The sequence below is a fragment of the Dunckerocampus dactyliophorus genome, chromosome 2 (genome assembly GCF_027744805.1).
Source record: "Dunckerocampus dactyliophorus isolate RoL2022-P2 chromosome 2, RoL_Ddac_1.1, whole genome shotgun sequence".
Lineage (NCBI taxonomy): Eukaryota > Metazoa > Chordata > Actinopteri > Syngnathiformes > Syngnathidae > Dunckerocampus > Dunckerocampus dactyliophorus.
In genome coordinates, this window is record NC_072820.1 from 10,540,448 (window position 1) to 10,554,927 (window position 14,480).

General features: G+C 37.9%; 1 protein-coding gene across 2 annotated transcripts in view; it reads left to right on the forward strand.

The window, feature by feature from the left end:
- Positions 1-2: 2 nt before the first annotated feature.
- Positions 3-14,480, forward strand: part of LOC129169229 (collagen alpha-5(IV) chain-like) — a 30,306-nt gene continuing 15,828 nt past the window's right edge. For both annotated transcript variants that reach the window (XM_054755439.1, XM_054755448.1), the window contains exons 1-25: positions 3-201; positions 2,474-2,527; positions 3,689-3,778; positions 3,866-3,910; positions 3,982-4,026; positions 4,112-4,174; positions 4,831-4,884; positions 7,564-7,590; positions 8,636-8,704; positions 8,807-8,869; positions 8,939-8,974; positions 9,058-9,102; positions 9,235-9,312; positions 9,440-9,493; positions 11,104-11,169; positions 11,665-11,709; positions 11,791-11,844; positions 11,939-11,986; positions 12,058-12,142; positions 12,225-12,260; positions 12,521-12,694; positions 13,767-13,856; positions 13,932-14,015; positions 14,144-14,214; positions 14,281-14,469. In XM_054755439.1, coding sequence (XP_054611414.1) covers positions 100-201; positions 2,474-2,527; positions 3,689-3,778; positions 3,866-3,910; positions 3,982-4,026; positions 4,112-4,174; positions 4,831-4,884; positions 7,564-7,590; positions 8,636-8,704; positions 8,807-8,869; positions 8,939-8,974; positions 9,058-9,102; positions 9,235-9,312; positions 9,440-9,493; positions 11,104-11,169; positions 11,665-11,709; positions 11,791-11,844; positions 11,939-11,986; positions 12,058-12,142; positions 12,225-12,260; positions 12,521-12,694; positions 13,767-13,856; positions 13,932-14,015; positions 14,144-14,214; positions 14,281-14,469 — 1,767 coding nt within the window. In that variant the 5' untranslated portion in view covers positions 3-99. The remainder of the gene's footprint in view (positions 202-2,473; positions 2,528-3,688; positions 3,779-3,865; positions 3,911-3,981; positions 4,027-4,111; positions 4,175-4,830; positions 4,885-7,563; positions 7,591-8,635; positions 8,705-8,806; positions 8,870-8,938; positions 8,975-9,057; positions 9,103-9,234; positions 9,313-9,439; positions 9,494-11,103; positions 11,170-11,664; positions 11,710-11,790; positions 11,845-11,938; positions 11,987-12,057; positions 12,143-12,224; positions 12,261-12,520; positions 12,695-13,766; positions 13,857-13,931; positions 14,016-14,143; positions 14,215-14,280; positions 14,470-14,480) is intronic.

Here is a 14,480-nt window from a genome sequence, read left to right on the forward strand (position 1 = left end):
CTGCTCAGTGCAATCAAAGAGTATCAGAATGAATGTGAAAGCCGCGCACAGAGAACGTTCACCGTGGATGTTCATTACTCCTGAGGGCTTGTTTTACTCATGAGCTGTTGTGTCTGGAGAGAAAAAGTCATGGGAAGAAGAGGGTCGCTACTTCCTTTGATCCTGTTTGCTCTGATGCTGATGGACACTGCCGCCAAGAATGTAAGATGTCCTTTATTTGAGACTATAGAAATTCTTAATTAGTGTATTATAACTCTTACTGGTGATCTTTTGGCACTGCAAATGCTTATTGGGATTGACTTTGATATACAATATGCTTGCAACTGGAGTGCTGGTGCTTATCCGCCAACATCTTGCATCCTGACGACGGAAGGTTGTTTGTGCCTGAATGTAAGCACACAGAGTGTTCTTTGCTGGGCCATGTTGGTGGGCCTTTGCGAGCGAGGTCTGGGAACATCGGATAAATAAAACACTCACCCGCAGAAAAGAGCCAAAAAAGCAGATTAATGTGTAAGTCATCATAAGATGCTTGAAATAGAAGAGTAGAGCGCAGACCTCCGGCACAGTTGAACTGTTTAGTTGCGTTACAGTATGTTCTGTAATCAGCAGTGCGCTAGGCAGCAGATTGCAATAAGTGGCCTTTATTGTGAAGGCATACACAACAATGCAACATGAGCTTAGAGCAAAATAAAAATATTATCATTTAAACACGACAAGTTGCAAACTTAACTTTAAAGGCTGAATGGTTAGGACTGTATACTGCTCACTTGGACTTTATTGTAAACTTCAGCAGCAGGTACAATCACATTATGAGACCACCCTTGTTTCTTCAGTTTATTGATCCATTTTAATGCCTGCTACAACTAAAGGTACATTTGTTTGGAAAAATATAATGATGATAACAAATATAGCTCATAAGAGTTGAATTTAAGAGCTGATATCTAGCAACTTCCATGGTTTTCTTGATAATAACCAAAATCACTTAAGTTCTTACATGAATAGCTCTAGCATTGCACTGCCAAAAAATGTAACTCTTATGAGCTATTTTTGTTGTTATTGTTATATCTGTCCAAACAAAGGTACCTTTAGTTGTATTAGGCATTAAAATGAACAAGTAACAAGGGTGGTCTAATCATTTTTTCCATGACTGTACTTTTTGTCATGTGTCTCAGATAAACTGCTCCCCCTGCAACTTGTGTCAACTAGGAACCATTACATTGCAATCCTATTGTACCAGACGCTATCTTTGTACTTTGCCTCAAGTTTTTTTACTTAAATTCAATAGTGTGTCTTGCCTTCTTTATCAAAGTTCTGGCACTTGAAGCTTCCTTTGGCGTCACGGTGGGTCATTTTGCAGGCGTAGGCTAATAAAAAAAAAGCATGCAGAACACTGAGGAATATTTAGTGTGCTTGAAAGCCTCATCGGCGCACAATGCTTGAAAGGAGGAGAGTAAGAGGGTTGTTCATCGTTCTGCGTGTGTTCTATGAAAAAAATAAACCACCCACACACACATAATAAAGATGATTAAAGGAATCCCTGGCCACAATCTGTCTATAGTGTCCAAACTCTAAAAGAACCATTCTTCACAGAGACTGAGTCACCAATGCGTGGATGCTTTGTTTGGGCACTGTTTGACCTTACAATATCGGAGACAGAGTACGAAAACAGAGACATACCTTTGACAAACATTTTTGTAGAAACCGAATAAAAACTGGGGTGCACGAAAGCCGTGGCTCGACTGTATTATAAAATGATGGAAGGTCCGCTATTAAGACCAAAGGTCACTGAACATTCCTCCATCTTTGTTTATATGTCATCAGACGGCAGCCACATGGATGAAAGGCACTGCTTGCTCCGTATTGCATATCCTGTCAAGATTTCACAACATTGACACTCTGTGGACAGTTCATTAGGAACAACTACGCCATTATGTTCAATACAAGAACAAAAAATCTTGGTTGACACTGTCAGAGAGGCGCTCCATTAAAAATATGTTCATCAATATGGTTTGCACCGCATCATATTGCGAGGTGTTCCTAATATTTTTGCTTAGGCTGAATTCTCGAAACGTCTCTCAGAATGTTGCAGTTCCCCACTGCTGCCTGTCTGTGGAATCCACAGCGGAACCCTGGGTGAGCATATTATAACAATAATAAACAGTAGCAGTAGTTTACTGGCTTCCATTAAACCTCATTCTATTGAACCAAGGTTGAAGGTTTGGACTAAGCTGGTGTATTATTTGACGGCTTGCTGTTATTGGAAGGAATTGATTCCATAAATCCAGTGCATGTACTCAATCTGCAGCCCTGCCGTATCCATACACACACACACACACACACACACACACACACACACACAGATTATACCACAGGCAGGAAATAAAGCCCATCAAATGCGCTGGTCGCCCATATGAGCAGATTGTGCAGGAAAAGCAATGTAAACACACTTCAGCAGTTGTGTTATTTGTTTCAGTGTGTGTGCAGTGGAAAGTCACGGTGTCACTGTGAAGGAGTGAAAGGGAGTAAGGTGAGTGGCACCTTTCTTTTCGGCGTTACTTTAAATGAAGTATCCCTATTAAACCCTATTAAACCATGTAGTGACCAATGGCTTTACAAGTAAACTACAACCAGAGGAGTATACCAGACTCACCTGCCGTATTGTTCTGGCAAAATAAACGTACAGTTAACCCGTACTGAATGCCGAAGCTGCCAAACAGGACAGATAAAAAAAAAGCTAAAATAAAATCAAAATAAATCAAATGTATCAACTTTTTTTTTATAACATTTTTTTAAAACAACACAATATTTTGATTATTGGGTTTGCTCTTCTATGGAAAGTCACCGAATGTGCGGCATTAACTGCTTTGCCACACATGAATAACGGTTTAGTTTGGGTGTTTTCCATCATTCCTTACATATGTTTGATTTCAGAGAACGCACACACGCTCGCACAACATTCTTGATGGTAACCTTGTCAAGTGGCAGCGGATGGAGCTGAATACAAACAACACTTTTGTGATCTAACGGCTTTTACATGAGCTACATTTAAATCCAACAGCTGCTCCTATAAATATTATTACATAATATATCGTTTTTACCCAACAGCACCCATGAACCAAACATCAACATTTTGTATGCATGATCTTATATTTTGTTTAACATATTATGTTATGTATAATTTATCATTTATAATTTTGTATTAGTTGCTCAACACTATTCTGCCCTATAATTGTATTTCTCTCCTACCCTTAAAACCCACAGCTGTTCATAGAAACATTCTTATTTAGTATTTAAAAACTTAATAAGAGTTTTAAAAAAAATCTAAACAGGAATCCACAAGAATTACTTTTAAAAAAGGTTCTTAATTTATTTATTACTTAATTAATGTACTGTACTGTAGTGTATTCTATTGTGATGTAATGTAAATTTAAAGTTAAACATTTTTTTAAACCTTACCCTTAAATTCCACACATGTTCCTGCACCCATTGTTATTTTGTACGAAAAAGCCTGGTGAGAAAATAATTTTATATTATTTTATTTACTATGTTATTATCTGAAAAACATATGAATCATCAGTAAATTACATACGTAATATCACATTTTGGCCTTTGATATACATAGATTTTTTAAATTAATTTAGACTTTTTTGTATGAGCCCCTCTCTCTGCTGTATGCACTCCCGCACAGGGAGACAAGGGTGTCCCAGGAGTCCCGGGTCCCCCAGGACCAGAGGGCCGCAAGGGTGCAGATGGTCATGCGGGGCCCATAGGACCAAAGGTGGACTTCAGCGCCTTTCAAATCATGCTACTAAACAGTAATTGTAATTGTGTATGAATAATCATTCTAGAGTTGTGTCTTTGGCAGGGCAACACTGGGCCGGATGGACCTGTGGGACTTCCAGGGGATCCGGTAACAACATTTTTCAAAGTTTATTAGGTGTCTAAAGTCAAAACCACTTTCTGTTTGTGGTGATTTTACAGGGTCTTCAAGGCAAGGAGGGATTTGCTGGTTCTCATGGTTTACCGGTGAACTTTTATTTTCTCTCATTGAAATAACTCTACTCTGTTTATCTACTTTATCACGTGTTTATGCATATTTCCTCACTCACAGGGCATCCCGGGACTACAGGGGCCACCTGGGCAAGCGGGGGCTCCAGGCTGCAATGGAACAGATGTGAGAAAGTGTTTAACAAAACAAAATCAGACTAGTTTCGATTTAGGAAAAGGAAAAGGAAACAACTTGACCGACCCAGCGTTTTCCCAACATGCTATCACTGCTAGCTATCCTGACTGGTGTCAGATTGTCCACTGTTTGTGTTTTTAATTGAGCGACATATTACTATTCATTTTTGGTGAGAATTCACCCACTGATGCACGACTAAAAGCATCAATATTATTACAGATACACACACAGGTACGTATGATATCATTTTTAATAACCAAAAATCATCCATCCATCCATCCATTTTCTATACCGCTTCATCCTCATTAGGGTCGCGGGGGCATGCTGGAGCCTATCCCAGCTGACTTCGGGCGACAGGCGGGGTACACCCTGGACTGGTCGCCAGCCAATCGCAGGACACTAACCAAAAATCAACACATATTAATTAATACAGATAATCACATTAATTACATGATTCATTATTCAGTATATTATGTGATATTTTATATATTATACATGTGCAATATGATCAAATTATTTTTAAACAATTACATTTTCTACAATTGTAATTGTATGAGATAATATGTTTTATATTAATCGAAGTTAACTAAAATAGTAATAATGTATTATGGACAGCACTTTATTATAACGGTACCTCATTGTTTTAGGGAGAAGATGGACCTCCTGGTGCTCCTGGTGCCCCTGGACTTGATGGACGTCCAGTAAGACACCAAATCAATGCACGATACAGTGGAATCTCTAAGTCAGGGGTGTCGCTGCTGTTTTTTTATTGGCCCGTGATACATTCTGAAAAGATAATTTAACAAGAAAACTAAAAAAATAAATAAAACAGCAAACATTAAAAAAAAATAAGCAGAAATTTTACAAGAAAAAAGTCAAAATATTAAAAGAAAAAAGTTGTAATCAAACGAGAATAATAATATTATGAGGAAAAATTGTCATTCTAGTAGCATAATGTAGAAATATTAAAGCAAAAACGTGTTAAAGAGATGTTTTTGAAGTTGTAATATGAAAAACAAACAAAACAACTAATATATTTGTCATTTATGGAATGTTAGGTTGCGCAAAACGTTGTTACAAGAATAAAGTCAAAATATTACGGGAGAAAAGTGATAATTACATGAAGAAAATTTACAAGACGAAAGTTGAAATAGTGGGAAAATTAAAAAAAAACAACAACGGCAGAAATAGAAAAAAAGCTGTAATTTTACGAGAATAAAGTCAAAATATGAAGAAAAAAAAGTCGGATTCTTCAATGAAAAAAACATGCAATTTTCCGAAAATAAACTTGTAACAATATTAGAACAAATAATGTTATTTTAGTAGCATAGAGTTAAAATATACAGTACATACAAAAATGATTATTTACAGTAAAAGTCATAGTATTATGAGAAATAACAAAACAAGATAAAGCTGTCATTTTTTGGAAAATTTGGTTGGAGAAAAGGTTTGAATATAAATATTCTGGAAATAAAGTCATAATATTACGAGAAGAAAATGTATAAAGATTATTTCAGAAGAAAGTTGAAATATTTGGATTTTTTTTTTAAGTATAAATGGAAAAACAGGGCGAACATCGGAGTTCATACTGATAATACACTTTTTCACCTAAATCACACAGCTGAGATGCATGTTTTTTCTTGAAATATATATCACTCCTTTGCCAATCTACATGTGTTGACCCCGATGGAAAAGGTTTGGACAGTGGTATCCGACTTCCAATTGGTTGGTATTTTTAAATATATTTTACCCATAGGAAATGAAGAAAAAAATAGGTTCCGGGGTCAAATTGTTGACAGCGTAACACGTTTGTTACTTGTAAAGGCACCGTTTCGAAAGAACATTTTGAACTGTCATAAAAGTGTAAAAAGAAGTCAACCACGGCCAATAGTGAGATGTAAGCGTTAACTTTAATAAGAAGCGATGCTTCCAGCTTAAAACACACTATTGTAAGTCTGCTGACGTCTTTGTTGAGGCTGCTCCTTTTTTTGGAACAAACGTCCCAAAGGAAGTTACAAAAATCCCCCAAAAAAGCAAAATAAATAGATGAATATTAGGGGTGTAACAATTCATCCACTGCATCAATGTATCGATTTATATTCCTATGATCCTATTACATCGACCTGTGTTCAGCCATTCTGGACAAAATATATCGATCTAACATTGTTTAAAAAGCAATCAATCGATTGCATCGATACCAGGAACTAAAGTATTGGATTTGAGCACGGCAGGCTTTATATGGATGTGTGTTTTTTTAGCACTTTTAATGATAAAGACATTAAACGTTAGGGAACGTGTAACAGTTAGGTTTTAGGTACGTTGATTAGTCATGCCTGTTGAGTGGGGCGCACGGATGACGTCATGTAAAGGCGAATGTTACAGTGGGTTTGGCACATTGAATAAACGGAGCCGACACGTCCTGTGCAAAGAGCACAAGTTTGTGAGTTTTTGTCCTGTAAAGAGTGACTCTAGACGTCCTACACCTCGGACGCTACACTCGATTCAGTCTGCCTATGATGTCATCGTCACGCTTTCGACTGGATGAAGTCCAACTTTAAGCCTTTCAAACTCATGGATCGGAGCTTCAGAACAAGATAAAAGGTATGTAGGATATGAATTCACGTCAATATCTATCTGCAGAGGAAATTTTGTTAAACTCTAATGGTGCGAAATATATTAATTTTGCCCCAGAATTACTGTGTACATGCAATTTGTGCTGCTGCTGCACTGCGGTATGAAATTTGCTCTAACTTCTTTAATACCTGGGGTAGAGAAGTACAACTTAAAGTTCAAGTCATGTTTTATCAGACTGAAATAATCACAGACTTGATTTAGTTCAAGCTGCTAAATCATTCATTGTTACTGTAATTCAACCTGAAGTGTCGGTTGCACTTGATTCAGATCAAATGTGAATGCATTTGCCATTAATTGTCATTTACTTGTTTGTTTTTATGCATAATTAATGTACACCTGAATCTAGGAAACTTCACCTGCACTGTCCAGTATCCACATACTTATTTCACAGTCAGACTTAGTTGAACTTTTGGCTAAAAAGTTACCAAAACGATTTGCAGGTACTTCAGATCGTATCGTTCTAAATGAACCAATATCGTCCTTGAATCATATCGGCAACCACGAATCGTGATAGGAATCGAATTGCGAATCGAATAAATATAGATAGATAAATAAATAAAGAGTTGATTCTGTCATGCATTCATTCCAAGGTTTTGTGAAATTTTGTGGGTATATTTCAGGGTAGTTTTGCACTTTGGAGGTTCTACTGTATTACACAAAACTAGAACCATGAGACAGCCATCAAGGAACATCTTTGCTGTTGAAACTTTGGCCCCCTTTTGAAACGTTTGCTCTTTAATTCACAGGGTCCACCGGGTGTTTCTGGACCAAAGGTAATCAAGTATACGCTGTGCCAGCTGAGGTCACTTGTTAAGTACTTTTTCTACAAGAGTATTTAGCAAAACTGCTCATGTCTGCCCTTTTGGAAGTTTCCTGGCAGGATCCTGATGTAGAAAATGTATTTATATACAGTATAGTATAATAACATGACGCGAGCACTCCCCGAGCTCCCTGAGCTCATTTTGGAATATGTTCAAGAGGGACCAATAGTAGCTTCCTTAAATATTGGCTTTGATATTTGCTACTAGCAGAATTATGCCTTCAATCGCATCAGAATGAAGGAAGACGTGTGTGAAAGCAAGTATAGAAGACAAAAGTATTTCTAGCTTTACTTGCTTTAGCTTTTTAACTTCAATAATGATTTGAAGCGCATGAGATCACAGAAATGTAGCTCTATTTGACCAAATGGTAATTTATTAAGTACATTGCACAACACAGCAGCAACAGAACCAATGTTGTAATAGCAATAAGGAGTAAACTGCTCAGCCAGCTTCTATACCGCTGATGAGTTCATTGTAAACAACAGTTCGGCAAGTGTAACACAAGTGAGTTTCACACCAATAGCAGTAGTAACACAATTAACATTTTAAAGCGCATGCAGAGGTAGATAAAGCTGCTGGATGCTAACTACTCATAATATCCCAAATGCAGCTATACCAACATCTTGTGGAGTTAATAAAAACTACATCAAGCGGTTGCCTACAGCCACAGCCAATTTTTGTGGACCACACACTGATCAACGCTTGAAGACTAGGCGGTTAATTTAATAAAGGTGCTGATTGGAGCATTTGGCGACATTATTTGGGTATTGGGACACCTGGCCCCCGGGCGTTAACCGATTGCAAGATGTAAACATTGAAGAAATAAATTTTTGCAGTAGCAACTCTAACTTCGTTGGTAATCCAAAAATGTCACCTTTCAAGATTTCATCTGCTACACTGCTATGATGTTAACATCACGGGCAATATGGGGCAATATGATGCATTTCGTGAACCCAAAATGCACTTTGAAAGTACACACTGACCTGCTTTTGTGTAGGGCGAATCTCCAGTATCGGTTGATGGAAACCCAGGACCACCAGGGCTTCCCGGGAGAGATGGCGAGCCGGTAAATGTTTTGTATACGTTGAAATGTGGACAATACCCAACACTTAGGGGCGGTAGCACACAACTTGAATGTTTGATGCGGAGAATATTCCTGGTGTTTTAGGGACAGCCAGGCTTCCACGGAAAACCTGGACCAAGTGGAGATCCAGGACCACCTGGTCCACTTGTGAGTAAATGATTTAAGTTGCATTTTGCACGGAACGATATAGCGTCATTGTGGTGATTTGATTAACAGGGACCTCCAGGCCGTGCAGGGACTCCAGGAACTAAGGTAAGTATGTAGATTTATGTATATTTAAAAACAAAACATTCACCAAAACCTGAGTGAGTAGTACATGTTTTTTTTTCTTTTAGGGTCAAGAAGGTTTAGGTGCCACCCCAGGACCACGTGGACTAAAGGCAATACATTTTTACATAGACGCTAATAAGTGTATGATTACATTTATGCCTAGGAGGTGAACATAAATTATTTATGTCCATGTTACAATGTGATTTAAATCTATTAATAAATTTATTAATGTATCGATGTAGGGGAGACAGGGCCTACGAGGACCACCTGGACCCCCAGGTCGGATTAAGGAGTTCTTCACTGAAAGTCTTGTGTTAAAGGTACAGTAGGTGTCCAGGTGACAATACTGTAGATGTTTTATATATATATTTATTGTTTATTACATACTGCTGATGACATGAAATACAATAACATGTATGGGAGGTTGTGTTATCATTTGTTGGCCAGGGTGCCAAAGGTGACAGAGGTGATACAGGAGATAAAGGCTGCAAAGGTGCTCCAGTAAGTTCCTCCACGCAAAAGTCAAATGATGACAAAAGAAGTTGTAAAGTTGTCATATTAGGCAAGGCAAGGAAACTTTATAGCACATTTCATGCACAGGACAATTCAATGTGCTTTACATAGAACACAACCTGCACCCACACAGAGCAAACAAAAAATATATATACGTACATATGCAGTAGATATAGAGAACAGAATTGAAACACACATATACATAGAAAACTAAATAGCTAAAGCCAGCTACATCAACACAAAATGCAATATCTTATACATTATAATACATATACAGTACAATATAATACATTATATGTAATATGTATGTTACATATTATTATTATGCCCTGTTACACCATATACATCTGATTGTCAATACTAATATGTCATCACTAATTATTATATCATCATCATCTACCAACATATCCATCATATATCATGACCAATTCTTTAAGTTGTCTATAATTTTTATGCAAACACGAAAATTGTATCTAATGATTATGTTGGTTTATTAAAAGCATTAAAAGATTACCATAAAGGAGAAAGAATGAAGTTGCAGTTTTACAAGAAAAAAGTGAAATTATAAGACTATGATAAGAAATGTCTAATAGTTTAATATGTGATGATATTATGAGAATTAGGATTTTTTTTATCTTAATTTTATTATCGTTTTATTGGAATATTTCAACTTTATTCTCATAGTATTATGACTTCTTTGTTTATTATATTACAACATTACTCCTGCAAAATTACGGCTTCATTCACTTAAATTTATGATTTTTTTTGTAACAATACTCTGTCATAAGTTCTGTTTCTTTCATTACAATGATGTAGCTTTTTTGTCATAAAATATCAGTTTTATTCTTCTGAACAAAATCATACAGTACAGGCCAAAAGTTTGGACACACATAACACAACCCAATGGTCCCAACACCATTAAGGTAAGAAATTCCACTAAGAAACCCTGACAAGGCACACGTGTGAAGTGAAAACCATCCCAGGTGACCACCTCATGAAGCTCATTGAGAGAACACCAAGGGTTTGCAGCGCTTTCAAAAAAGCTACTTTGAGGAATCTAAAATATAAGACATATTTAGAGTTATGTCACACTTTTTTGTAGTACATAATTCCACATGTTTTCATTTATAGTTTGATGCCTTCAGAGGGAATCGAGAAAGAAAAGGCATTGAATGAGAAGGTGTGTCCAAACCTTTGGCCTGTGCTGTATCTTTCAACCTTATTCTTGCAATATAACATCTTTTTTCTCATCAAATTACAACTTTGTTCTTGTAATATTATAAATAATATATAATATTAGGACTTTTTTCCTACATATTATGACTTTCTTCTTATAATATTACAACAATTCTCGCTAAATTATGACTAAATTCTCATAGTTATGATTTTTTTCTGGTAAAATAACTTTGTTATATATCGTGTGGTTTTTTTTCATTGTAATGGTGCAGCTTTTTTTGTCAAGTTCTTTGTTCGTAAGAGTGCATTTTCAGGCAAAATGATTACCTTTTTTATTGCAATATTAATACTTAGAATTCAGTTACTTTGTTCACAAACTAGCAATTCAGTTTAGCCCTAATTGTTTTGGTGTTTTTCCCCAGGGAGACCCTGGTGGGGGCTCCTACACAAAAGGAGCAAAGGGAGACAGAGGTCAACCTGGTGCAGAAGTAAGATAATACCTGTATATTATTATCATATTTTTTGTTTCGTTTGTTCTCAAAAGTCCACGTCATGAAAAAAGCGTTTACATGTGTTGAACAGCAGAGAGCAGTAATGTGAAGTAATAAAGCAAATGAGGTAATGTTGAGTCTTTCATTAATCGTCTGTGTTGTTTAACACAGCATCAGACATGAAGATTCTCTTAACACCTTTGAAGGGGGCCAAAGTGAAACAAGAGTGAGTTCATAGTAACTTTTGTAGAGGCCACCTCCCTCCAAGGCAGAGTCAGTGAATAATGCAGCAGAGGTCCTCCTCAGTCACAAGCGTTTATTGCTTTTATGATGACTGGCATGTAATGTGTCTCCACCAAAAAGAACTTTAATGGGAAAATAAATGAATGCATGCCAGAGGCGCTGCGTCAACCGTTCTCTTTATAACAAACACAAGTGTGCTGATTGAATGCACAGATCAAATGTCCTCACTGGACTTAATTGTCCTTGCAGGGAAAGATGGGGAAGGATGGTGAGCCTGGACAAGCTGGATTTATGGTATGGATTGATATGGTTGTGTGCAGACTGCGTGTGTGTGTGTGTGTGTGTGTGTTGATGATAACATATAGTTGTTTTTAGGGAAGGCCTGGTTCTAGAGGTGATCCAGGGTATCCAGGAACACAAGGAGCGATGGTCAGCCATTACTTATTGCCCATATACATAATACAGTCGGAACTGGCTCTCATGTTTTATTAAAAGCTACAACTGTGTGCTCTGTCATCTTTAGGGTGAAAAGGGGGATAGAGGTCTCCCTGGCCCACCTGGGGAACTAAATGTAATCATATCCTTCCAGTTACTGATACAAAATATTTTTAACATGATTTAAACTGCTCTTTCCTTTTGCAGATAGTGGCACCTGTGGACGGGCTGCTCAAGGGGTATCAGGGAGACCCAGGTTTTCCAGGAGAACCAGGACTAGTGGGACGCCAAGGTAAATGAACACAACCCAGATAAGGCTCGGGTTTAAGGAGGAAATGCTTAAACAAATGCATAAATGTATGTATTTTTTTCAGGTGTTGAGGGATTTCCTGGACCAATTGGCCCACCAGGTGTTCACCAATCTGGCTGAGTACAGCATATGGGCAAATGTATTGGGACACAGGAAGTGAAAAAGAAGAACCTCCCCCTCTGAAAGACAAACAAAACAGGCTGCGGGCCGCACTTTGGACATCCCTGATCGAGAAGAACATTTGATTGAACTGACTGAATACCTGACAGCTGTGTCACAAGACCTTTGCCCATATTATATAGAACATGTACCTATCCACAGCAACCCGTTGCTCATCATCTCTCACTAAATTGTATACAGGAGAATCATTTCAGAACATTCCAGGTCCACGAGGTCCTGATGGGTTTCCGGGTCCAAAAGGGGATCCTGGGGAACCAGGCAATACTTATACAGGGCCTACTGGTCCAGAAGGAGATCCTGGTGATCAAGGGCCGAAAGGGGATCAAGGACCACGTGGACCTCCAGAAGAAAAAAGTATGTGCAGAGTAATCTACACCAACATTAAAGTATGTTTTAAAACAACTTCATCTGAGAATTCTAACATAAACAGCATAATGCACCATAAATGCTTTAATTATGATCAGAGCATTTGTTTATGTAAGCCATTTAATCGGAAGCATGTGGGTAAGTAGGCTGTTATTTTAATTCACGACAGCTTGATTTTTTTTTTTACTTTAATAATGCTCTGGAGTGCAGGAGAAAGTGGAAAGGAAAACACGTCTTTCTCTGATCACTCAGGTCATTTATTGACATGTATATTGTATATTGTGGCAGCAACAGAACCAATGTTGTAACAGCAGTCAGGCGTTAACTGCTCTGTCAGAATTAAGAGCACTGATGAGTTCATTGTAAGCAAAAGTACGGCAAAAGTAAAGCTGAGTAGCACAATCAAGATTTTAAAGCACATGCAAAAGTTGATAAAGCTGCTGGATGCTGACCGCTCATGATACATGATACATGTGCAGCTGCCACCATTATGTACAGTCAGAGCCATTCATTAATGCCAATGTTTTTTTGAGCTCAAATTAGAGACTACGGTTCTTTGCTTTTGTAGACCATGTACCCGGCGACTATAGGAGACGCTGCAGTTAACTGAATAGAGGCATTAATTGGAGCATTTATGGTAAATACACTTATGTAATGCCTCAGGGAATTTAAGAATATGATGTTATTGTGGTTGTAGTGTATAAGTCTACTGCATCATACTGACTATGAAATGATTGCTATGGAAACACTTTCCTTTTTATGTTTTGTTACAGCTTGATAAACTGTTTCTCCACATAACCATGCCAGCAAGGGGGATTAAAAATATGGACCAAATATGATTTTTTTATTGTGTTTTTATATCACCTTTGTTGCAACAGTTTATGTCTCTTCTCTCTCTTTGGCATCAAATGCTCTGACCAGAAAGCATTTACTGCACAACCAGACAAGTGCAACAGTCATGGCACACGCTGTAGTTTATGAGTTGCTGTGATTACAAATGGGGTATATTCCGTTAAAACAAAGGAAAGTGTGAATACTGTTCTGTGTTAAAATTTTGTAGATGGCAAAATAGTCAAAGGTCAGCCAGGAATGAAAGGAGTCAGGGGTATAACTGGACCGGCCGGATATGATGGGATGTTTGGAATGAAAGGTAGGAAAACTGGAATGCACTTACTGAGGGTTGAAAACAATGAAACACGTTGACTAAAGCGACTGTTTTTCACAGGGGAAAAGGGTGAGCCCTGCTATGAGTGTACAGCAACAGGATTACCAGGTCCAAAGGGTCCACCCGGTCCACCAGGACGACCAGGTAAAAGGATATATCAATTATTCAGCTGTGTCAAGACATGGAATATGTTACTAAAAGTAGTTAACGTCAAATGTATCATCCCAAAATCTATGTGTACCAGTACACAATAGTAAATAATTTCTTTACAGGATATAATCAAGGACCGGGTGAGAAAGGTGATCCGGGTTTCCCAGGACTTCGAGGCATACCTGGAAGTCCAGTAAGAAAATATACATTAAAAAGTTCAGTTGTTGGCTTTTGTTGACTCATTCGCTCTTTTGTCAAGGGTCTTGCTGGTATAACAGGAGTTCCAGGCTTCCATGGGCAAAAAGGAGAACCGTATTCCTATATTGGTCCAGGGATAAAAGGGGAGAGAGGAGACCCAGGATACCCTGGCAGTCCAGGAAGAGACGGCCTCCCTGGGTCTCAAGGGTCGTCTGGTCCCAAAGGTGTTCAAGGTCCTCCAGGGGATTCGGTAAGAAGTTT